This window comes from Coffea arabica, chromosome 2e (genome assembly GCF_036785885.1).
Source record: "Coffea arabica cultivar ET-39 chromosome 2e, Coffea Arabica ET-39 HiFi, whole genome shotgun sequence".
Lineage (NCBI taxonomy): Eukaryota > Viridiplantae > Streptophyta > Magnoliopsida > Gentianales > Rubiaceae > Coffea > Coffea arabica.
In genome coordinates this window covers 52,493,955-52,520,279 of record NC_092313.1, presented here as the reverse complement: position 1 = coordinate 52,520,279, position 26,325 = coordinate 52,493,955, and the positions used below count along the sequence as shown (strand labels likewise).

The following is a 26,325-nucleotide window of genomic DNA, read 5'->3' as shown; positions in this document are numbered from 1 at the left end:
CGAGCCCTTGTACATGTTTTATTTGGTTACTTGTTTAGCTATCTATTGGCTCATTGTTAGGTGATAAATGGGATTGGAGTGATTCTTAGTATTTGACCGACTTTCGAGGACTATTTTGATCTGATTAATACGATTTGGAATGTCGAGGATCACATTCTTTCAATGGGAAGAGTTCGTGACGCCCGAAAGAAGAAGAAAGGAAATTTCTGGTTAACAGTGAGAATCCGGCTGGAAATCCGGCCAGTTCTTGGCCGAATTGGCAGGGGTTTTGGAAAAAATTAGATTTCGCCTCTGCCACGAATCCGGCTAGCAATCCTTGGCCGGATTGTGACATGGCACCTCAGCAGCCAGGTTTGACCGGCTGTTTTCCAACGTTCTTATCTTGCTTTTGGCTGAGATTTCCCTCATTTCTTTCCTTGGCTTGGCCGAACCTTTTGAGAGGGAGAACAAGAGAGGAAAACTCCTTTTTTTTTCTTTTGATTTCCTTCACCAAAACTTGAGATTTCACCGCTAGTTTTGCAATCTATTCCGTACAAGTGCTCACTAAAGAGGTTTAAAGCTATTACTGGAGTTGTTTTGGAGAAGAAAGCACTAAGCTACCAATTTTCTTGAGGTTTGATGGTATCTTGCTAAGAACATCAAATCTACTTCAATTGATTGTTAATTGGTGGATTAGAGATGTTATATATACTATTTTGTGGAAGTTTTCATGGATTGTAGTAGAGTTTTGATAAATTTCATAGTTATTGGTATTTTTTTTATTTTATATGGTGAATTATGGTTGGTCGTGGAATGATAGTTGGAGATAGTGTAAAATGGAGATTTTGTGTGTTAATTGTGGTTTATTATGGAAATTCCAGCTTGTGTAGAATAATTTCAGTTTTAGGGTTTTGAATTGGGGCTTGATTATGGTTGGTTTTTGGAACTATCTTTTTGGCCATCTATGAAGGGCATTGTGGGCTTAATTAGGTGTGTTGTATGACCTATGATTTGTATGTGTAATTGTGATTGAATTGAGATGTGATTGGTAATTTATTGTAGGATGGAAAATAAGGAAATTACGGGGAAGTGCTGTCCAATCATTGAGAGCATTTGATTGCTTTGAATGAGTGGACTTTTGGTAGAAATGAAAGGCTTGGATTTGAACAAGGCAATGTCTGTGATAGATGGATCAAGAGGTGTGGTTGGTGAGTGATTCCATAACTATTTGCAAAGTTACTTTTTCAAACTATTTCTTGCATTGCATACTCGATTGCATATCATGAGTGCTTGCATGTGTATCATGAAATGATTTGGCTCCAATGAGTTCTTGGGAAGTCTTGTGCTCAGAACAAACATCTTCATCACTATTTATTTGGAGCACAAATGGCTCTCTATTACTGTTTGATTGTTAATTGATCTATTTGAGCATCGGATGTTTAAGTACAATGATTTCACTGGCTCACAAGAGCAATAAACGTACATTTGATTACTGATTCATGACATCATTGAAATGAACTACTGTGAAACTGGTTGGATTACTGATTTTACTGGTCACTCGCTGAGTTTCTAGCTCACCCCAAAATATTTTTCCCCTCCACAGGGCTCGAGGCAGAAGAAAGTGCTTGTAGTTTTTATTGATGTGACTAGATGAATTATCTCCTGTACAGTTTGAATTTGGACTCCTCTTGTGTAACAGTTGGGATTGTATGAATGTTTGGAATTGAACCGAGTGTATGTGTACGTTCCACGCTTGTGATATGTAAATTCATGGAGGTATTGATGTATTATTTGAGATGTATCTTGTAAGATTTGAGTACTGTAGATGTACCTTGTAAGTTTTCGATTCACTTGTGGTATATAATTCTAGGAGCTATTGAAAATGTAATATTTGAGATATGCATTGTATGTATTTGAGGACTGTAGTGTGTCCCGGCGAGAGTTGGGCAGGCGGTAAAAGAGCTGTTTCGCGTGGTCTCTACGCGAAGTGAGTTTGGGCCAAGTGGAGATAGGGTCCCAAATATATGAATGTGTATAAAGGATGCAATGCTCTTCTTGAGCGAAAGTGATGAATGTCATCTAGGATTTGTCCAATAGGATTTTGGCTAGGGTTTTGATAGATTATGGTGGTGGCCGGAATTGTTGACAAAAATTTTGGTTTTGCATCCTTCTTCTAGTCTTCTTGTTTGATTCAAGTTTGCACCACCCGATTTGTAAATGTTGAGATTTGGAAAACTTGAACTGCCTGAGACCGACTAAGCTGAACTCACATGAGACTTGAACCTGTTTAGGCGAGTGTGCTCTTACGTACACTTAATGGACCTGACTTGACTGAATATATGGTATCTCATTTACGCATGAGCAAGTAGCTTGATTCGTATATGACCTGTAAGTGGACTTGAATTCTGTGACTGTTTGAGAATGTGAATTGCTGGGCATAGGCTAGGCGAGTGAGTTCTTATTCATACTCGTGCTCGATGAATTTGAAGTAATTGACCCTGCTTTTGAACTTGTATGTTTTATGTGTGGTTGTAGACCGGCTACTACTCCTCTGAAGCGGTTGAACTGAACCACTCTGGTGGGGCATTGCCTGTTGTGTTATCAAGCACCACCATTCTTCTGGCGAGGCATGCCTGTTGTGTTGTCCAGTACTACCAGGGATGAACTTCTTGAACTGAGCCTCTCTGGTGGGGCATTGCCTGTTGTGTTATCAAGCACCGTCATGCTTCTGGCATTGTCCAGCACCACCAAGGGCAAATTCCTGAACTGAGACTCAGAGACAAATTTCTGAACTGAGACCCTTTGGTGAAGTATAGTTGTATGCTAATTTGTTGTGTTGTCCAGCACCACCAGGGGAAAAATCTCCGATTTGAGGCTAAGCCATGTCCTGAATTTTCCAAACATCTGGGACTTTAATTCCAGCTTAGGGCTGGTTGGTTGAATCGAGCCCTTGTACAAGTTTTATTTGTTTACTTGTTTAGCTATCTATTGGCTCATTGTTAAGTGATAAATGGGATTGGATTGATTCTTTGTACTTGATCGACTTTCGAGGACTATTTTGATCTGATTAATACAAGTTGGAATGTCGAGGACGACATTCTTTCAAGGGGGAGAGTTCGTGACGCCCGAAAGAAGAAGAAAGGAAATTTCTGGTGAACAGTGAGAATCCGGCTGGAAATCCGGCCAGTTCTTGGCCGAATTGGCAGGGGTTTTGGAAAAAATTAGATTTCGCCTCTGCCACGAATCCGGCTAGCAATCCTTGGCCGGATTGTGACATGGCACCTCAGCAGCCAGGTTTGACCGGCTGTTTTCCAACGTTCTTATCTTGCTTTTGGCTGAGATTTCCCTCATTTCTTTCCTTGGCTTGGCCGAACCTTTTGAGAGGGAGAACAAGAGAGGAAAACTCCATTTTTTTTCTTTTGATTTCCTTCACCAAAACTTGAGATTTCACCGCTAGTTTTGCAATCTATTCCGTACAAGTGCTCACTAAAGAGGTTTAAAGCTATTACTGGAGTTGTTTTGGAGGAGAAAGCACTAAGCTACCAATTTTCTTGAGGTTTGAAGGTATCTTGCTAAGAACATCATATCTACTTCAATTGATTGTTAATTGGTGGATTAGAGATGTTATATATACTATTTTGTGGAAGGTTTCATGGATTCTAGTTGAGTTTCGATAAATTTCATAGTTATTGGTATTTTTTTTATTTTATATGTCGAATTATGGTTGGTCGTGGAATGATAGTTGGAGATAGTGTAAAATGGAGCTTTTGTGTGTTAATTGTGGTTTATTGTGGAAATTCCAGCTTGTGTAGAATAATTTCAGTTTTAGGGTTTTGAATTGGGGCTTGATTATGGTTGGTTTTTGGAACTATCTTTTTGGCCATCTATGAAGGGCATTGTGGGCTTAATTAGGTGTGTTGTATGACCTATGATTTGTATGTGTAATTGTGATTGAATTGAGATGTGATTGGTAATTTATTGTAGGATGGAAAATAAGGAAATTACGGGGAAGTGCTGTCCAATCATTGAGAGCATTTGATTGCTTTGAATGAGTGGACTTTTGGTAGAAATGAAAGGCTTGGATTTGAACAAGGCAATGTCTGTGATAGATGGATCAAGAGGTGTGGTTGGTGAGTGATTCCATAACTATTTGCAAAGTTACTTTTTCAAACTATTTCTTGCATTGCATACTCGATTGCATATCATGAGTGCTTGCATGTGTATCATGAAATGATTTGGCTCCAATGAGTTCTTGGGAAGTCTTGTGCTCAGAACAAACATCTTCATCACTATTTATTTGGAGCACAAATGGCTCTCTATTACTGTTTGATTGTTAATTGATCTATTTGAGCATCGGATGTTTAAGTACAATGATTTCACTGGCTCACAAGAGCAATAAACGTACATTTGATTACTGATTCATGACATCATTGAAATGAACTACTGTGAAACTGGTTGGATTACTGATTTTACTGGTCACTCGCTGAGTTTCTAGCTCACCCCAAAATATTTTTCCCCTCCACAGGGCTCGAGGCAGAAGAAAGTGCTTGTAGTTTTTATTGGTGTGACTAGATGAATTATCTCCTGTACACTTTGAATTTGGACTCCTCTTGTGTAACCGTTGGGATTGTATGAATGTTTGGAATTGAAACGAGTGTATGTGTACGTTCCACGCTTGTGATTTGAAAATTCATGGAGGCATTGATGTATTATTTGGGATGTACCTTGTAAGATTTGAGTGTTGTAGATGTACCTTGTAAGTTTTCGATTCACTTGTGGTATAAAATTCTTGGAGCTTTTGAAATTGTAATATTTGAGATATGCATTGTATGTATTTGAGGACTGTAGTGAGTCCCGGCGAGAGTTGGGCAGGCGGTATCAGAACAGTTTCGCGTGGTCTCTGCACGAAGTGAGTTTGGGCCAAGTGGAGATAGGGTCCCAATTATATGAATGTGTATTAAGGATGCAGTGCTCTTTTTGAGCGAAAGTGATGAATGTCATCTAGGATTTGTCCAATAGGATTTTGGCTAGGGTTTTGATAGATTATGGTGGTGGCCGGAATTGTTGAGAAAAATTTTGATTTTGCATCCTTCTTCTAGTCTTCTTGTTTGATTCAGGTTTGCACCACCCGATTTGTAAATGTTGAGATTTGGAAAACTTGAACTGCCTGAGACCGACTAAGCTGAACTCACATGAGACTTGAACCTGTTTAGGCGAGTGTGCTCTTACACACACTTAATGGACCTGACTTGACTGAATATATGGTATCTCATTTACGCATGAGCAAGTAGCTTGATTCGTATATGACCTGTAAGTGGACTTGAATTCTGTGACTGTTTGAGAATGTGAATTGCTGGGCATAGGCTAGGCGAGTGAGTTCTTATTCATACTCGTGCTCGATGAATTTGAAGTAATTGACCCTGCTTTTGAACTTGTATGTTTTATGTGTGGTTGTAGACCGGCTACTACTCCTCTGAAGCGGTTGAACTGAACCACTCTGGTGGGGCATTGCCTGTTGTGTTATCAAGCACCACCATTCTTCTGGCGAGGCATGCCTGTTGTGTTGTCCAGTACTACCAGGGATGAACTTCTTGAACTGAGCCTCTCTGGTGGGGCATTGCCTGTTGTGTTATCAAGCACCGTCATGCTTCTGGCATTGTCCAGCACCACCAAGGGCAAATTCCTGAACTGAGACTCAGAGACAAATTTCTGAACTGAGACCCTTTGGTGAAGTATAGTTGTATGCTAATTTGTTGTGTTGTCCAGCACCACCAGGGGAAAAATCTCCGATTTGAGGCTAAGCCATGTCCTGAATTTTCCAAACATCTGGGACTTTAATTCCAGCTTAGGGCTGGTTGGTTGAATCGAGCCCTTGTACAAGTTTTATTTGTTTACTTGTTTAGCTATCTATTGGCTCATTGTTAAGTGATAAATGGGATTGGATTGATTCTTTGTACTTGATCGACTTTCGAGGACTATTTTGATCTGATTAATACAAGTTGGAATGTCGAGGACGACATTCTTTCAAGGGGGAGAGTTCGTGACGCCCGAAAGAAGAAGAAAGGAAATTTCTGGTGAACAGTGAGAATCCGGCTGGAAATCCGGCCAGTTCTTGGCCGAATTGGCAGGGGTTTTGGAAAAAATTAGATTTCGCCTCTGCCACGAATCCGGCTAGCAATCCTTGGCCGGATTGTGACATGGCACCTCAGCAGCCAGGTTTGACCGGCTGTTTTCCAACGTTCTTATCTTGCTTTTGGCTGAGATTTCCCTCATTTCTTTCCTTGGCTTGGCCGAACCTTTTGAGAGGGAGAACAAGAGAGGAAAACTCCTTTTTTTTTCTTTTGATTTCCTTCACCAAAACTTGAGATTTCACCGCTAGTTTTGCAATCTATTCCGTACAAGTGCTCACTAAAGAGGTTTAAAGCTATTACTGGAGTTGTTTTGGAGAAGAAAGCACTAAGCTACCAATTTTCTTGAGGTTTGAAGGTATCTTGCTAAGAACATCATATCTACTTGAATTGACTGTTAATTGATGGATTAGAGATGTTATATATACTATTTTGTGGAAGGTTTCATGGATTGTAGTAGAGTTTTGATAAATTTCATAGTTATTGGTATTTTTTTTATTTTATATGGTGAATTATGGTTGGTCGTGGAATGATAGTTGGAGATAGTGTAAAATGGAGATTTTGTGTGTTAATTGTGGTTTATTATGGAAATTCCAGCTTGTGTAGAATAATTTCAGTTTTAGGGTTTTGAATTGGGGCTTGATTATGGTTGGTTTTTGGAACTATCTTTTTGGCCATCTATGAAGGGCATTGTGGGCTTAATTAGGTGTGTTGTATGACCTATGATTTGTATGTGTAATTGTGATTGAATTGAGATGTGATTGGTAATGTATTGTAGGATGGAAAATAAGGAAATTACGGGGAAGTGCTGTCCAATCTTTGAGAGCATTTGATTGCTTTGAATGAGTGGACTCTTGGTAGAAATGAAAGGCTTGGACTTGAACAAGGTAATGTCTGTGATAGATGGATCAAGAGCTATGGTTGGTGAGTGATTCCATAACTATTTGTAAAGTTACTTTTTCGAACTATTTCTTGCATTGCATACTCGATTGAATATCATGAGTGCTTGCATGTGTATCATGAAATGATTTGGCTCCAATGAGTTCTTGGGAAGTATTGTGCTCAGAACAAACATCTCCACCACTGTTTATTTGGAGCACAAATGGCTCTCTTTTACTGTTTGATTGTTAATTGATCAATTTGAGCATCGGATGTTTAAGTACAATGATTTCACTGGCTCACAAGAGCAATAAACGTACATTTGATTACTGATTCATGACATCATTGAAATGAACTATTGTGAAACTGGTTGGATTACTGATTTTAATGGTCACTCGCTGAGTTTCTTGCTCCCCCCAAAATATTTTTCCCCTCCACAGGGCTCGAGGCAGAAGAAAGTGCTTGTAGTCTTTATTGGTGTGACTAGATGAATTATCTCCTGTACAATTTGAATTTGGACTCCTCTTGTGTAACAGTTGGGATTGTATGAATGTTTGGAATTGAAACGAGTGTATGTTTACGTTCCACGCTTGTGATATGTAAATTCATGGAGGCATTGATGTATTATTTGAGATGTACCTTGTAAGATTTGAGTACTGTAGATGTACCTTGTGTGTTTTCGATTCACTTGTGGTATATAATTCATGGAGCTTTTGAAAATGTAATATTTGAGATATGCATTGTATATATTTGAGGACTGTAGTGAGTCCCGGCGAGAGTTGGGCAGGCGGTCCGCCGAACCCTTCGGTTCGCTTTAGGGGAAGGTGGGGCCGTCACAGGTGGTATCAGAGCTGTTTCGCGTGGTCTCTGCGCGAAGTGAGCTTGGGCCAAGTGGTGATAGGGTCCCAATTATATGAATGTGCATAAAGGATGCAGTGCTCTTCTTGAGCGAAAGTGATGAATGTCATCTAGGATTTGTCCAATAGGATTATGGCTAGGGTTTTGATAGATTATGGTGGTGGCCGGAATTGTTGAGAAAAATTTTGGTTTTGCATCCTTCTTCTAGTCTTCTTGTTTGATTCAGGTTTGCACCACCCGATTTGTAAATGTTGAGATTTGGAAAACTTGAACTGCCTGAGACCGACTAAGCTGAACTCACATGAGACTTGAACCTGTTTAGGCGAGTGTGCTCTTACGTACACTTAATGGACCTGACTTGACTGAATATATGGTATCTCATTTACGCATGAGCAAGTAGCTTGATTCGTATATGACCTGTAAGTGGACTTGAATTCTGTGACTGTTTGAGAATGTGAATTGCTGGGCATAGGCTAGGCGAGTGAGTTCTTATTCATACTCGTGCTCCATGAATTTGAAGTAATTGACCCTGCTTTTGAACTTGTATGTTTTATGTGTAGTTGTAGACCAGCTCCTACTCCTCTGAAGCGGTTGAACTGAACCACTCTGGTGGGGCATTGCCTGTTGTGTTATCAAGCACAACCATTCTTCTGGCGAGGCATGTCTGTTGTGTTGTCCAGTACCACCAGGGATGAACTTCTTGAACTGATCCTCTCTGGTGGGGCATTGCCTGTTGTGTTATCAAGCACCGCCATGCTTCAGGCATTGTCCAGCACCACCAAGGGCAAATTCCTGAACTGATACTCAGAGACAAATTTCTGAACTGAAACCCTTTGGTGAAGTATAGTTGTATGCTAATTTGTTGTGTTGTCCTGCACCACCAGGGGAAAAATCTCCGATTTGAGGCTAAGCCATGTCCTGAATTTTCCAAACATCTGGGACTTTAATTCCAGCTCAGGGCTGGTTGGTTGAATCGAGCCCTTGTACATGTTTTATTTGGTTACTTGTTTAGCTATCTATTGGCTCATTGTTAGGTGATAAATGGGATTGGAGTGATTCTTAGTATTTGACCGACTTTCGAGGACTATTTTAATCTGATTAATACGAGTTGGAATGTCGAGGATGACATTCTTTCAATGGGGAGAGTTCGTGACGCCCGAAAGAAGAAGAAATGAAATTTCTAGTGAACAGTGAGAATCCGGCTGGAAATCCGGCCAGTTCTTGGCCTAATTGGCAGGGATTTTGGAAAAATTAGATTTCGCCTCTACCAGCAATCCTTGGCCGGATTGTGACATGGCACCTTAGCAGCCAGGTTTGACCGGCTGTTTTCCAACGTTCTTATCTTGCTTTTTGCTGAGATTTCCCTCATTTCTTTCCTTGGCTTGGCCGAACCTTTTGAGAGGGAGAACAATAGAGGAAAACTCCATTTTTTTTCTTTTGATTTCCTTCACCAAAACTTGAGATTTCACCGCTAGTTTTGCAATCTATTCCGTACAAGTGCTCACTAAAGAGGTTTAAAGCTATTACTGGAGTTGTTTTGGAGGAGAAAGCACTAAGCTACCAATTTTCTTGAGGTTTGAAGGTATCTTGCTAAGAACATCATATCTACTTCAATTGATTGTTAATTGGTGGATTAGAGATGTTATATATACTATTTTGTGGAAGGTTTCATGGATTCTAGTTGAGTTTCGATAAATTTCATAGTTATTGGTATTTTTTTTATTTTATATGTCGAATTATGGTTGGTCGTGGAATGATAGTTGGAGATAGTGTAAAATGGAGCTTTTGTGTGTTAATTGTGGTTTATTGTGGAAATTCCAGCTTGTGTAGAATAATTTCAGTTTTAGGGTTTTGAATTGGGGCTTGATTATGGTTGGTTTTTGGAACTATCTTTTTGGCCATCTATGAAGGGCATTGTGGGCTTAATTAGGTGTGTTGTATGACCTATGATTTGTATGTGTAATTGTGATTGAATTGAGATGTGATTGGTAATGTATTGTAGGATGGAAAATAAGGAAATTACGGGGAAGTGCTGTCCAATCTTTGAGAGCATTTGATTGCTTTGAATGAGTGGACTCTTGGTAGAAATGAAAGGCTTGGACTTGAACAAGGTAATGTCTGTGATAGATGGATCAAGAGCTGTGGTTGGTGAGTGATTCCATAACTATTTGCAAAGTTACTTTTTTGACCTATTTCTTGCATTGCATACTCGATTGCATATCATGAGTGCTTGCATGTGTATCATGAAATGATTTGGCTCCAATGAGTTCTTGGGAAGTCTTGTGCTCAGAACAAACATCTCCGTCACTGTTTATTTGGAGCACAAATGGCTCTCTTTTACTGTTTGATTGTTAATTGATCTATTTGAGCATCGGATGTTTAAGTACAATGATTTCACTGGCTCACAAGAGCAATAAACGTACATTTGATTACTGATTCATGACATCATTGAAATGAACTATTGTGAAACTGGTTGGATTACTGATTTTACTGGTCACTCGCTGAGTTTCTAGCTCACCCCAAAATATTTTTCCCCTCCACAGGGCTCGAGGCAGAAGAAAGTGCTTGTAGTTTTTATTGGTGTGACTAGATGAATTATCTCCTGTACACTTTGAATTTGGACTCCTCTTGTGTAACCGTTGGGATTGTATGAATGTTTGGAATTGAAACGAGTGTATGTGTACGTTCCACGCTTGTGATTTGAAAATTCATGGAGGCATTGATGTATTATTTGGGATGTACCTTGTAAGATTTGAGTGTTGTAGATGTACCTTGTAAGTTTTCGATTCACTTGTGGTATAAAATTCTTGGAGCTTTTGAAATTGTAATATTTGAGATATGCATTGTATGTATTTGAGGACTGTAGTGAGTCCCGGCGAGAGTTGGGCAGGCGGTATCAGAACAGTTTCGCGTGGTCTCTGCACGAAGTGAGTTTGGGCCAAGTGGAGATAGGGTCCCAATTATATGAATGTGTATTAAGGATGCAGTGCTCTTTTTGAGCGAAAGTGATGAATGTCATCTAGGATTTGTCCAATAGGATTTTGGCTAGGGTTTTGATAGATTATGGTGGTGGCCGGAATTGTTGAGAAAAATTTTGATTTTGCATCCTTCTTCTAGTCTTCTTGTTTGATTCAGGTTTGCACCACCCGATTTGTAAATGTTGAGATTTGGAAAACTTGAACTGCCTGAGACCGACTAAGCTGAACTCACATGAGACTTGAACCTGTTTAGGCGAGTGTGCTCTTACACACACTTAATGGACCTGACTTGACTGAATATATGGTATCTCATTTACGCATGAGCAAGTAGCTTGATTCGTATATGACCTGTAAGTGGACTTGAATTCTGTGACTGTTTGAGAATGTGAATTGCTGGGCATAGGCTAGGCGAGTGAGTTCTTATTCATACTCGTGCTCGATGAATTTGAAGTAATTGACCCTGCTTTTGAACTTGTATGTTTTATGTGTGGTTGTAGACCGGCTACTACTCCTCTGAAGCGGTTGAACTGAACCACTCTGGTGGGGCATTGCCTGTTGTGTTATCAAGCACCACCATTCTTCTGGCGAGGCATGCCTGTTGTGTTGTCCAGTACTACCAGGGATGAACTTCTTGAACTGAGCCTCTCTGGTGGGGCATTGCCTGTTGTGTTATCAAGCACCGTCATGCTTCTGGCATTGTCCAGCACCACCAAGGGCAAATTCCTGAACTGAGACTCAGAGACAAATTTCTGAACTGAGACCCTTTGGTGAAGTATAGTTGTATGCTAATTTGTTGTGTTGTCCAGCACCACCAGGGGAAAAATCTCCGATTTGAGGCTAAGCCATGTCCTGAATTTTCCAAACATCTGGGACTTTAATTCCAGCTTAGGGCTGGTTGGTTGAATCGAGCCCTTGTACAAGTTTTATTTGTTTACTTGTTTAGCTATCTATTGGCTCATTGTTAAGTGATAAATGGGATTGGATTGATTCTTTGTACTTGATCGACTTTCGAGGACTATTTTGATCTGATTAATACAAGTTGGAATGTCGAGGACGACATTCTTTCAAGGGGGAGAGTTCGTGACGCCCGAAAGAAGAAGAAAGGAAATTTCTGGTGAACAGTGAGAATCCGGCTGGAAATCCGGCAAGTTCTTTGCCGGATTCTTGGTCGGATTGGCAGGGGTTTTGGAAAAAATTAGATTTCGCCACTGCCACGAATCCGGCCAGCAATCCTTGGCCGGATTGTGACATGGCACCTCAGCGGCCAGGTTTGACCGGTTGTTTTCCAACGTTCTTATCTTGCTTTTGGCTGAGATTTCCCTCATTTCTTTCCTTGGCTTGGCCGAACCTTTTGAGAGGGAGAACAAGAGAGGAAAACTCCATTTTTTTTCTTTTGATTTCCTTCACCAAAACTTGAGATTTCACCGCTAGTTTTGCAATCTATTCCATACAAGTGCTTACTAAGGAGGTTTAAAGCTATTGGTGGACTTGTTTTGGAGGAGAAAGCACTAAGCTACCAATTTTCTTGAGGTTTGAAGGTATCTTGCTAAGAACATTGTGAGAACCCGTAGTTTCCCTAATAATTTTCCTAGGGTTTTCCCCTTTAATTGCATGTTTTCTGCATTTTATGGCTTAGGAAAATTTTCTTGGTGGATTTTATGAGTAATTATAGTTTTTAGATGATTTTTCTAGCATTGGGTAGTTTTTGAAAAATTACGGATAGATTATGGACGTGGGCCCCACTAGTGCGAAAAGTTCGGAAAAATTCGGCCAATAAGGTTAAGTTTCGGATACTGTGTAAAATTTATCGGGTGTTAAGAGATAAGTAGAGAATGTGAAGTGATTGATGTGAGAGGGGGAAAGAAGGATAGAAATGCATTTAAAGTAGTGACATGTGTCATTATATGGTTGGTGGTGATTTATGATTTACTATTCTTGTTTTTGACCTTTTGACTAATTGGTTAAATATCTTAAAATTAACCACAAAAATCACCATTTCTTACTCCTTGGTGGCCGCCCTCTTAAGCTCAAGAAGGAAGAAAACTTCTTCAATTTTCAAGTTCCCAACTAGCTCAAATCATCCAAACCACTTGCCTAAACTTGTTTCTACTCCATACAATTCTTCCATTTGGTGCTAGTGAGTGTTTTGGTGAAGTTTTTTGGAGAAGCTAAGGTGTTCTACAACTCCCTCTCTCTTGTTTACTAGGTAAGTGGTGATTACACTTCCTCCTAGACTTAATGATGTTTAATTTGTGCCTAGTGGTGGCTAAAGTGTTGAAATTTGTGATTGATTTCTTGGTTTGAGATGAATTGGTGAAGTTTTTATTTTTTTGAGAAATTTTCTGGTTTAATGTGATCATGGTGTTGTGGTTATTTATGATGGTTGGTAATGAGGGGTTATGACTCTAGTAGGTGTGAATGATTGATAATTGCAACCAATTTTGGGTTTGGATTGAAATGTGAAAAGTTAGGGTTTCATAACCCCCTTTTCTGTCCGGTTTTGGATCATATGGTTAGTGGCTGAATTGGCCTTTTCTTAAAACATGAAAATTGTAGGTATTGATGTGTTTGAGGTGCCTGTAAAATTTCAGGGTAATTGGAGTAGTGTAGAATGAGATATGTCGATTTTACTGTTGCTATTCTGGTTGATCAGAATGTGCAAACTGCGCTTGTAATCGTCTGTTTTGACTGGAATTGGTTTGGATTTGGATGTTGGTGTCTTCTGATGAAATTTAGCTTGATGTCTTAGCTACCGCATGCCTTTGGAATCAATGCATTTGGACCTGTATAGACTGAGTTGGACTAATTACAGCATAGTGTGATTTGTGAACCTGCAATTACGGTTCTGGTTTGGTATTCTGCATTTTTGACCTAGTTGTGCTAGGATTTGGACTGAGTGGCCTTCTACATTGTTGTAGCCCTGTCTTTTAGCTTCGAGATGGTGGGTCTTACACCCTCATCCGATAAGCGTAGAGTATTTTGTGCCATTACCGCAAAAGGAAGACGAAAACTATTTTTTTTGTTGAGGTCAAGTTAGTGCATTGCTGAAATTTCTGGTTTGCTATTATGCTTATATATGCATGTGAAACCCTATTGGGGTTGTGATTGGTATGGCTTTATGACTCGTTATCGAGTCTTATGGTATTTGTTTACATGTTCTAGGGCGTGACGTTAGTGCACGACGTACTTTGGACGGCGGTGCATGAAACCTCACCTACGTGAGTGGTGAGTATACTACTCACTTGGATGTTTCTAATGTGGCTTTGCTATATGTGATTGTGATGCCTTGAAGGCTTGTTTGGCTATTGGAAATGATTAGGGTGAGGGTGTACTTGACCGCCCTCATTCCTTTTATTCCTGTGAATGACTGTTTACCGTTTCACTGTATTATTGCACTTGCTATATGAGATATTGAATTCCATTCATGGGAAATTGTTTGGGTGTCGGTTGGACGAGTATCCAACGGCCCTACTGTACTACTGAGCTCGACCCCGTTGGTAGTCACTTGAATCGAGCCAGCGAGGGCTTGGTCGTGAAAATTGACTAGCCACGGGGACTGAAATGGGAATCTTGTGGTAATGAGACCTTTGGTTCCGGTGTACTCGAGTATCACCTAAAGTTACTGCTTGGAGTGCGGGCCCGGTTGGGGTATGTTGGGTGGAAGGAATGGAAGTGAAGTGAGGTCTACGGTTTGGTACTTTTAACATTGACGGAGGGTCAATAAGGTTGGATCAAGAATGCAAGCGTGGAAATGGGCTCTTGAGAGCCGTCCGTATCCTTTTACCGATTTATTTTGCTTCTTATTTGTATACTTGAAATGAACGGTTATGCTTAAGTGATCTTTGTTGCTTATGTGGTAGTAACTCACTGAGCTTTAGCTCACTCCGTTCCATTTGTTTTCCTTACAGGAAAATGATCATTTTGGAAGATCATACTTGTTGGTTGCCAAATTGAGCCATGTATATGTCTATTTTGAATAGCTCTTTGCATGAAACCCTAATGTGTATTGGGTTCATCTTTTGATTGGCAAACCGAATATGTGTATCTATGATGAATAGCTTTTGACATGCCAATGTGGTTGTAAATATTGAATTTCCATGTATTTATGTCTGGTTGATGTTTCGTTGACTTTCGGATCGATTCGACTTGTCCGAGTGCGCTTTTACTTTCCCGAAACGTTTTAGATCGCGTGTATCTGCCCGTAGTCCTGGCGAGAGCTGGGCAGGCAGTCCGCTAACCCCTTTGGTTCGCCTTAGGGGAAGGTGGGGCTGTCACAGACATCATATCTACTTGAATTGATTGTTAATTGATGGATTAGAGATGTTATATATACTATTTTGTGGAAGGTTTCATGGATTGTAGTAGAGTTTTGATAAATTTCATTGTTATTGGTATTTTTTTTATTTTATATGGTGAATTATGGTTGGTCGTGGAATGATAGTTGGAGATAGTGTAAAATGGAGATTTTGTGTGTTAATTGTGGTTTATTATGGAAATTCCAGCTTGTGTAGAATAATTTCAGTTTTAGGGTTTTGAATTGGGGCTTGATTATGGTTGGTTTTTGGAACTATCTTTTTGGCCATCTATGAAGGGCATTGTGGGATTAATTAGGTGTGTTGTATGACCTATGATTTGTATGTGTAATTGTGATTGAATTGAGATGTGATTGGTAATTTATTGTAGGATGGAAAATAAGGAAATTACGGGGAAGTGCTGTCCAATCATTGAGAGCATTTGATTGCTTTGAATGAGTGGACTTTTGGTAGAAATGAAAGGCTTGGATTTGAACAAGGCAATGTCTGTGATAGATGGATCAAGAGCTGTGGCTGGTGAGTGATTCCATAACTATTTGCAAAGTTACTTTTTCAAACTATTTCTTGCATTGCATACTCGATTGCATATCATGAGTGCTTGCATGTGTATCACGAAATGATTTGGCTCCAATGAGTTATTGGGAAGTCTTGTGCTTAGAACAAACATCTCCACCACTGTTTATTTCGAGCACAAATGGCTCTCTATTACTGTTTGATTGTTAATTGATCTATTTGAGCATCGGATGTTTAAGTACAATGATTTTACTGGCTCACAAGAGCAATAAACGTACATTTGATTACTGATTCATGACATCATTGAAATGAACTATTGTGAAACTGGTTGGATTACTGATTTTACTGGTCACTCGCGGAGTTTCTTGCTCGCCCCGAAATATTTTTCCCCTCCACAGGGCTCGAGGCAGAAGAAAGTACTTGTAGTCTTTATTGGTGTGACTAGATGAATTATCTCCTGTACAGTTTGAATTTGGACTCCTCTTGTGTAACAGTTGGGATTGTATGAATGTTTGGAATTGAAACGAGTGTATGTGTACGTTTCACGCTTGTGATATGTAAATTCATGGAGGCATTGATGTATTATTTGAGATGTACCTTGTAAGATTTGAGTACTGTAGATGTACCTTGTGTGTTTTCGATTCACTTGTGGTATATAATTCATGGAGCTTTTGAAAATGTAATATTTGAGATATGCATTGTATATATTTGAGGACGATTAGCTAACGGCTTTAGTTTTCAACATTCGGGCTTTCTCTCTATATTCGGGCTTCCTCACCATTTTCGGGCTTTGCAAGTTTAGTAGGGTTTCATGGCGGCTCCCCAGCATGGGGAGGCGCCGTTTCTTGCTCGTCCTACAAAGACGTTTGCCACCATTCTTTCTCAATCTCAGTCTTCTTCGTCCTCTGGCATTGGCCATCTCAGTACTTACAAGGGGGAGCCTTCGTTGGTGATTTCCCGTCAAGATATGATACAGATAGCAGCACCTTATTCTAATGCACTGGTTGGCAGGTTTGCAGTTGGTCGCCCTTCCATGGAGATTATTCACAAATTTATCGTTTCTTTGGGGCTGAGGGGTGAGTGTCCGATAGGGTTATTAGATTCCAAGCATATTCTTTTACGGCCTTCCGTGGAGGAGGATTACACCAGACTCTGGTGTCGCAAGTCTTGGTACATTGGCAAATTTCATATGTCCCTGTCGAAATGGACAATCGATTTTAAACCGGGAGCAGAGTCGTCCATCGCGCCAGTTTGGGTCAATTTCCCAGGTCTTCCATTGCCGTTTTTTTAAAAGCAATTTCTGCTTAAGCTGGGTAACTTACTTGGCCGCCCATTAAAGGTGGATGAAGCTACGGCTTCGCTGAAGCGTCCGTCTGTAGCGCGTATATTATTGGAAGTCGATGTATTGCATTCTCCAAGATCCAGGATTTGGATCGGAGATGACCAGTGGGGTTTTTGGCAGAAAATTGAGTATGAAGAATATCCTTCGTATTGCGTTTTTTGCTCGTCAATTGGTCATGTTGAAAGTACCTGTCATCAGAAACATCCGGAATTGCGGCCTGTGCGACGTGCTAGACCATCAGCTTCGACTCAAGTCAGGCAAGTCTTTCAACCAAAGGGAGGCCCGGCTGTCGATGAATCTCTTCCTGTGGTGGATTCAGGGCTTGTGATAGTCCCAAGGGTACAAGTGCGGGAAAACAGTAATCCCGCTGCAGATGTCTCCATTGCTGGTATTCCATCGTCATCGTCGAACCCTGTTAGGAGTAGCCCTACTCAGGCTAATGTTCATGCTCAAGATCCCGTTCTCCCTGATTCATACCGGGGGGGTGCTGCGGATACGCAGAATGATATCCCTGTACTGACCCGTTTTCCCCTGGATTCTTCTTCTCCGGTTAAAGCTTTATCGGACACAATCCCTTCTTTCGACCGAGATGATATTTTGTTGACTAAGTCTGTGACTGCAATGCCGCAGCATGCGCGGGCTTGTTCACTCTCTCCTCGACGGCATGAAGGTCATGCTCGTCTAGTGTGCTATAACTCCGAAGGGCAGTTAGGGTTGAAAAGTATTTCTTTGGATGAGTTAAAAAATTTTGGGGATCGGCTGGCCAGCAGAATCACAGCTTCTAAGTTATGTGATGACCCGGTTGTCCCTGGAGCACTTCTGGATGATACAGACACTCAATTACTGCAAAATTTGGTCCAAGGTCACAAGACTCGTGGTCGGCAGACCAGGAAAAGAGAAGGTAAGATTTCATCTGCTCGTTATAACCTTCGGTCTCATAATGTTAGATCCGATTAAGTTTATGGTGTGGAACATTCGTGGTGCTGCGAATAAGGAGTCGTTGCGGCATATTCGTTGCGCTTGTAGATCAAACGATATTCGTTTACTGATTCTCTTGGAACCATTAGCTAATGTCTCCCATTTGGAGAGTGTGCAGCTGTTCTTGGGTTTTGATTTTGCTCAGTCCTTCGTGCATAACAAAATTTGGATATTCTGGTGTTCAGATGCGCGATATTCTTTTGTAGAAGCTGCGGATCAGGTGGTCCATATACATGTGTCTTTCCCCTCTGGTTCTTCCATTTTTATTTCGGCTGTTTACGCGAGGTGTAACAGAATTGGTAGGCGACAGTTATGGGAGGCTCTGGAGCAATTTTCAACGTCTGTTACGCTCCCATGGATGGCCGTAGGGGATTACAACGTTATTTCTTCAGCGGAGGAAAGGATTGGAGGTTCAGCCCCGAATATTCGTGATCTGGAAGAATTTAACTCTGCATTAAATCGGAGTGGACTATTTCCAGTTCAGTTTGATGGGTCTGCCTGCACATGGACAAATGGGCGTATGTGGCAGCGGCTTGATCGAGCGGTCGTTAATGCTGTTTGGCTGTCTTCTATTGAGCTGACTCGAGTTGCTCATCTTCAGCGAGGGCGGTCTGATCATTGTCCGTTGCTGGTTAAGGGAGGAAGTATGACAACGCGGCGGTCTTCCTTTCGATTTCTTAATGTTTGGCGGAGTCATCCTACTTTTCAACAAACAGTAAGGTCTGCTTGGGCTCACCCTGTTGCTGGAATTGGAATGCAGAAATTTTTTAATAAATTGAAGGTGGTTAAGAGAGTTTTAGTTGGATGGAATGTGGATGTTTTTGGGAATGTCTCTCAACGGGTCAAAGTGGCAGCGGATAACCTATTGGCCAAGGAATTGTTGTATGATCAAAATAGGGACATGTTGTCTAGGTCGGCAGTACATGAGGCACGGGCAATTCATTCTCGGGAGCTAGCGTTAGAATGTGAATTCTGGAGACAGAAGGCAACGATCAAATGGATCAAAGAGGGCGATGCGAATACCTCTTTTTTCCATGCAACGGTTAAGCAGAAACGCAGCTCTAATTTTATTGCACGGATTAGGGGCACCGGGGACAGTTGGTTTGATAGTATCGAGGATATTAAGCTGTCAGCGACTGATTTTTTCTCCTCTTTGTTCACAGCAGACCGCGATGTTTGTTCTGGGAGCAGACCGTCACTTGAGCTGCCTAAGCTTACGCAAGAGGAGAATGACATGCTGCTGAAATCTCCAACGGTGGATGAAGTTTATACGGTGGTGTGCTCAATGGACCCTCAGAGCGCTACGGGGCCTGATGGGTTTAGAGGGGGCTTTTATCAAAGTTGTTGGGAGTGTATAAGAGATGACTTCATGGACGGGGTGCAGGATTTTTTTGCTGGTGCCACAATGCCCCGCGGATTTTCCAGTACGACGATCATTTTACTTCCCAAGAGGGAAGGTGCATGTGAGTGGAAAGATTTCCGACCAATAAGTTTAGCTAATGTTAGTGCAAAGATCATTTCTAAGATTTTGTCCACCCGTATCAACCAGCTCCTTCCTAGGTTGATTTTAGAGTTTCAGACTGGCTTTATCCCGGGCAGGGGAATACAAGATAATGTTTTGCTAGCTCAGGAATTAATTCTGGATTTGGACAAGAAACTGCGTCACCCTAACGTAATTTTGAAGTTGGATATGGAGAAGGCATACGACAGGGTGGACTGGGGGTTTTTATTATATATGCTTCGAGAATTTGGTTTTAAAGAAGGTGTAGTGGATCTGATTTTTCGGTTAATATCCAACGTCTGGTTTTCTGTCCTGGTTAATGGGGAACTCACCGGCTTTTTCAAGTCGACTAGAGGGGTTCGTCAGGGGGATCCGTTATCGTCCACTCTTTTCCTTTTTGTCTCGGAATTTCTTGGAAGGGGTCTTCAGCGGATGTTTACTAGCACGCCAGCGTTTAGATTTTTGTCTAAGGGAGGGCTGGTCCCTTTTCTTGCGTTTGCCGATGACGTGATTATCTTCACCCGGGCATCGACTGAATGCCTACAGGCTGTGTCGTCCTTTCTACAGGAATATCAAACTCTTTCTGGCCAAAAAATTAATCTCTCCAAGAGTCGGTTTCTGTGTTCGTCGAAGCTCCCTTCGGAGGTTATCCAATTAATTCAGCAAGTAACGGGATTTCAAGGGCAGCCTTGGCCTGTCAAATATTTGGGAGTCCCACTTTCTCTTGGCCGTAATAAAAGTGTCTTATTTGATGGAGTAATTGCCTCCGTGAGAGCGAAGCTTCATCATTGGAGTTCCCGGTTTCTGTCTGCTGGGGGGAAACTCATCTTGATTCGTCATGTGTTGAGTTCAATGCCTCTTTACCTCTTGCAGGTTACTAAACCGCCTAAGGGGGTCTTTCTTAGATTGGGCAAGTTGTTTAACGCTTTTTTGTGGGATGGCAAGGATGGTCGGAGGATTCATTGGTCCTCTTGGGAAAAAGTATGCTTTCCAGTTGAAGAAGGGGGGTTGGGGTTTCGATCTCTATTTGATTTAGAGAGGGCTTTTGCAATGAAATTATGGTGGACAATACGTCAAAAGAGCTCTCTTTGGGCCAGATTTATGCACCGTAAGTACATTGGCGAGCAACATCCATGTTTGGTTTCGGCTGCTGTGGGGTCGGCAACATGGAAGAGGGTCTGTTTGGTTCGGGCTATCACTGAGGATAATATTCGTTGGCGGCTTGGTGAAGGATTCATCGATTTGTGGTATGATCGATGGCTGTTCAATGAACCTCTTAGCAGACAGGTTACTGGTGCGCCTCCTCACTTTTTGGTAGCTGAGTTTTATACCTCAGCGGGGTGGAATACTGATCGTCTCCTCCAGGTCCTTCCTCGATCTATTGTTAATATTATTTCCCAAACACTTGTTGATCCGAAACTTAAGGACGAGTTAATTTGGGCTCCTTCCGCTGATGGTACATTTTCTGTGTCGTCAGCCTGGGAACTAGTTCGACAGCGGCGTAACATGTCTTTGGTTTGCCGTGGAATTTGGTGTCCGTTGCTCCCGTTAAAAATGTCGTACTTAGCTTGGAGGGTTTTGTCTGACTTCCTCCCTCTGGACGACAAGCTCCGGTCTAGAGGAATGGCCATGGTTTCCAAATGTGATTGCTGTGGTAATGCGGTGGAATCTTTGAATCATATTTTTTTACATGGCAGGTTAGCAAGTGCGGTTTGGCAGCATTTCTTTCTGGCTTGCGGAATTCCGTGGCGTTCATTTTCATGTGTTTCTTCACTGCTAGTGGTGTGGTTTCAATCTTCTAGCAATGGCCGATTGGATCATGTTCGGTGTGTAATACCGGTGGTAGTGTTATGGTTTCTATGGCGTAGTAGAAATGATGCTCGGTTTGGAAATATTCACCCTGTCTATTCCAAAGTTATTTTCGACGCCAATGGGTGGTTGGTTGCTAAGGGGGCGGCATGTATGCTAAACAGAGTGCAGTTGGAGGGGGATATGGATACGTATTTTGCACGCTTCTTTCGGATCAAACCAGCTAAATCCTTCTGTCTGAAGGCTATATCATGGATGAAGCCGCCTTGGGGGTCGTTCAAACTTAACACAGATGCAAGTGTAATCAATGGTTTGGCTAAAGGTGGTGGGGTGATACGTGATTCTGAAGGGAAGATGCTTGGTGCTTTTTATAAGGAATTTGGGGAATATGAGGTGGTATATGCGGAGGGCTTAGCATTGTTTACTGGGCTGCAGTGGTGTATGGAGACGGGGTTGTCAGATATTTTGGTAGAGGTGGATTCCTTAGTGTTGGTAAGGTTGGTTCAGAGTCAATCTGTTGGTAAGTGGCCGTTGTGTAGCGTCTTAGGTCAAATTTGCTTGTTACTGGGCAAGGTGAAGGGGTCTATTACACATATTCATCATGAGGCGAATGCCGTGGCAGACAGCTTAGCAGCGTTATCTCGAGAGAGTCCATATGTTACTTTCCAATCTTTTCAGCAGCTTCCAAGTAGAGTTCGGTCGCTGATTAATTTGGATGCAATAGGTTATCCATACATTCGCAGATTTTCTGTGTAGGAATAGCTCCTAGTTCTCCGGCATGTATTGAAGGTTGGGATTGTTTCCACCTTCTTGGTTTTATCCTTTACAATAAATAAATGATCGGGGGTTTTCCCCTTTTATAAAAAAATATATATATATTTGAGGACTGTAGTGAGTCCCGGCGAGAGTTGGGCAGGCGGTCCGCCGAACCCTTCGGTTCGCATTAGGGGAAGGTGGGGCCGTCACAGGTGGTATCAGAGTTATTTCGCGTGATCTCTGCGCGAAGTGAGCTTGGGCCAAGTGGTGATAGGGTCCCAATTATATGAATGTGCATAAAGGATGCAGTGCTCTTCTTGAGCGAAAGTGATGAATGTCATCTAGGATTTGTCCAATAGGATTTTGGCTAGGGTTTTGATAGATTATGGTGGTGGCCGGAATTGTTGAGAAAAATTTTGGTTTTGCATCCTTCTTCTAGTCTTCTTGTTTGATTCAGGTTTGCACCACCCGATTTGTAAATGTTGAGATTTGGAAAACTTGAACTGCCAGAGACCGACTAAGTTGAACTCACATGAGACTTGAACCTGTTTAGGCGAGTGTGCTCTTACGTACACTTAATGGACCTGACTTGACTGAATATATGGTATCTCATTTACGCATGAGCAAGTAGCTTGATTCGTATATGACCTGTAAGTGGACTTGAATTCTGTGACTGTTTGAGAATGTGAATTGCTGGGCATAGGCTAGGCGAGTGAGTTCTTATTCATACTCGTGCTCCATGAATTTGAAGTAATTGACCCTGCTTTTGAACTTGTATGTTTTATGTGTGGTTGTAGACCAGCTACTACTCCTCTGAAGCGGTTGAACTGAACCACTCTGGTGGGGCATTGCCTGTTGTGTTATCAAGCACCACCATTCTTCTGGCGAGGCATGCCTGTTGTGTTGTCCAGTACCACCAGGGATGAACTTCTTGAACTGAGCCTCTCTGGTGGGGCATTGCCTGTTGTGTTATCAAGCACCGCCATACTTCTGGCATTGTCCAGCACCACCAAGGGCAAATTCCTGAACTGATACTCAGAGACAAATTTCTGAACTGAGACCCTTTGGTGAAGTATAGCTGTATGCTAATTTGTTGTGTTGTCCAGCACCACCAGGGAAAAAATCTCCAATTTGAGGCTAAGCCATGTCCTGAATTTTCCAAACATCTGGGACTTTAATTCCAGCTCAGGGCAGGTTGGTTGAATCGAGCCCTTGTACATGTTTTATTTGGTTACTTGTTTAGCTATCTATTGGCTCATTGTTAGGTGATAAATGGGATTGGAGTGATTCTTAGTATTTGACCGACTTTCGAGGACTATTTTAATCTGATTAATACGAGTTGGAATGTCGAGGATGACATTCTTTCAATGGGGAGAATTCGTGACGCCCGAAAGAAGAAGAAATGAAATTTCTGGTGAACAGTGAGAATCCGGCTGAAAATCCGGCCAGTTCTTGGCCGAATTGGCAGGGGTTTTGGAAAAATTAGATTTCGCCTCTGCCAGCAATCCTTGGCCGGATTGTGACATGGCACCTCAGCAGCCAGGTTTGACCGGCTGTTTTCCAACGTTCTTATCTTGCTTTTGGCTGAGATTTCCCTCATTTCTTTCCTTGGCTTGGCCGAACCTTTTGAGAGGGAGAACAATAGAGGAAAACTCCATTTTTTTTCTTTTGATTTCCTTCACCAAAACTTGAGATTTCACCGCTAGTTTTGCAATCTATTCCGTACAAGTGCTCACTAAAGAGGTTTAAAGCTATTACTGGAGTTGTTTTGGAGGAGAAAGCACTAAGCTACCAATTTTCTTGAGGTTTAAAGGTATCTTGCTAAGAACATCATATCTACTTCAATTGATTGTTAATTGGTGGATTAGAGATGTTATATATACTATTTTGTGGAAGGTTTCATGGATTCTAGTTGAGTTTTGATAAATTTCATAGTTATTGCTATTTTTTTTATTTTATATGTCGAATTATGGTTGGTCGTGGAATGATTGTTGGAGATAGTGTAAAATGGAGCTTTTGTGTGTTAATTGTGGTTTATTGTGGAAATTCCAGCTTGTGTAGAATAATTTCAATTTTAGGGTTTTGAATTGGGGCTTGATTATGATTGGTTTTTGGAACTATCTTTTTGGCCATCTATGAAGGGCATTGTGGGTTTAATTAGGTGTGTTGTATGACCTATGATTTGTATGTGTAATTGTGATTGAATTGAGATGTGATTGGTAATGTATTGTAGGATGGAAAATAAGGAAATTACGGGAAAGTGCTGTCCAATCTTTGAGAGCATTTGATTGCTTTGAATGAGTGGACTCTTGGTAGAAATGAAAGGCTTGGACTTGAACAAGGCAATGTCTGTGATAGATGGATCAAGAGCTGTGGTTGGTGAGTGATTCCATAACTATTTGCAAAGTTACTTTTTTGAACTATTTCTTGCATTGCATACTCGATTGCATATCATGAGTGCTTGCATGTGTATCATGAAATGATTTGGCTCCAATGAGTTCTAGGGAAGTCCTGTGCTCAGAACAAACATCTACATCACTGTTTATTTGGAGCACAAATGGCTCTCTTTTACTGTTTGATTGTTAATTGATCTATTTGAGCATCGGATGTTTAAGTACAATGATTTCACTGGCTCACAAGAGCAATAAACGTACATTTGATTACTGATTCATGACATCATTGAAATGAACTATTGTGAAACTGGTTGGATTACTGATTTTACTGGTCACTCGCTGAGTTTCTAGCTCACCCCAAAATATTTTTTCCCTCCACAGGGCTCGAGGCAGAAGAAAGTGCTTGTAGTTTTTATTGGTGTGACTAGATGAATTATCTCCTGTACAGTTTGAATTTGGACTCCTCTTGTTTAACCGTTGGGATTGTATGAATGTTTGGAATTGAAACGAGTGTATGTGTACGTTCCACGCTTGTGATTTGAAAATTCATGGAGGCATTGATGTATTATTTGGGATGTACCTTGTAAGATTTGAGTGTTGTAGATGTACCTTGTAAGTTTTCGATTCACTTGTGGTATAAAATTCTTGGAGCTTTTGAAATTGTAATATTTGAGATATGCATTGTATGTATTTGAGGACTGTAGTGAGTCCCGGCGAGAGTTGGGCAGGCGGTATCAGAGCAGTTTCGCGTGGCCTCTGCGCGAAGTGAGCTTGGGCCAAGTGGAGATAGGGTCCCAATTATATGAATGTGTATAAAGGATACAGTGCTCTTCTTGAGCGAAAGTGATGAATGTCATCTAGGATTTGTCCAATAGGATTTTGGCTAGGGTTTTGATAGATTATGGTGGTGGCCGGAATTGTTGAGAAAAATTTTGATTTTGCATCCTTCTTCTAGTCTTCTTGTTTGATTCAGGTTTGCACCACCCGATTTGTAAATGTTGAGATTTGGAAAACTTGAACTGCCTGAGACCGACTAAGCTGAACTCACATGAGACTTGAACCTGTTTAGGCGAGTGTGCTCTTACACACACTTAATGGACCTGACTTGACTGAATATATGGTATCTCATTTACGCATGAGCAAGTAGCTTGATTCGTATATGACCTGTAAGTGGACTTGAATTCTGTGACTATTTGAGAATGTGAATTGCTGGGCATAGGCTAGGCGAGTGAGTTCTTATTCATACTCGTGCTCCATGAATTTGAAGTAATTGACCCTGCTTTTGAACTTGTATGTTTTATGTGTGGTTGTAGACCGGCTACTACTCCTCTGAAGCGGTTGAACTGAACCACTCTGGTGGGGCATTGTCTGTTGTGTTATCAAGCACCACCATTCTTCTGGCGAGGCATGCCTGTTGTGTTGTCCAGTACCACCAGGGATGAACTTCTTGAACTAAGCCTCTCTGGTGGGGCATTGCCTGTTGTGTTATCAAGCACCGCCATGCTTCTGGCATTGTCCAGCACCACCAAGGGCAAATTCCTGAACTGAGACTTAGAGACAAATTTCTGAACTGAGACCCTTTGGTGAAGTATAGCTGTATGCTAATTTGTTGTGTTGTCCAGCACCACCAGGGGAAAAATCTCCGATTTGAGGCTAAGCCATGTCCAGAATTTTCCAAACATCTGGGACTTTAATTCCAGCTCAGGGCTGGTTGGTTGAATCGAGCCCTTGTACAAGTTTTATTTGGTTACTTGTTTAGCTATCTATTGGCTCATTGTTAAGTGATAAATGGGATTGGATTGATTCTTTGTACTTGATCGACTTTCGAGGACTATTTTGATCTGATTAATACAAGTTGGAATGTCGAGGACGACATTCTTTCAAGGGGGAGAGTTCGT

General features: G+C 41.4%; 1 protein-coding gene across 1 annotated transcript; it reads left to right on the top strand.

The window, feature by feature from the left end:
• Positions 1-16,459: 16,459 nt before the first annotated feature.
• LOC113729144 (uncharacterized) lies at positions 16,460-22,034 on the top strand. The gene is made up of 3 exons (XM_027253470.2): positions 16,460-16,897; positions 16,988-17,891; positions 17,938-22,034. Exons 1-3 carry the CDS (start codon positions 16,460-16,462, stop codon positions 22,032-22,034), a joined length of 5,439 nt encoding a protein of 1,812 aa, XP_027109271.2.
• The last annotated feature ends 4,291 nt before the right edge of the window (positions 22,035-26,325 follow it).

Coding starts and splice junctions, on each gene's coding strand:
- LOC113729144 (XM_027253470.2), top strand. CDS start 16,460: ATGGCGGCTCCCCAGCATGGGGAGGCGCCGTTTCTTGCTCGTCCTACA. Junction 16,898..16,987: donor CAGAGTCGTCCATCGCGCCA/GTTTGGGTCAAT, acceptor CGCCCATTAAAG/GTGGATGAAGCTACGGCTTC. Junction 17,892..17,937: donor GCAGACCAGGAAAAGAGAAG/GTAAGATTTCAT, acceptor TCATAATGTTAG/ATCCGATTAAGTTTATGGTG.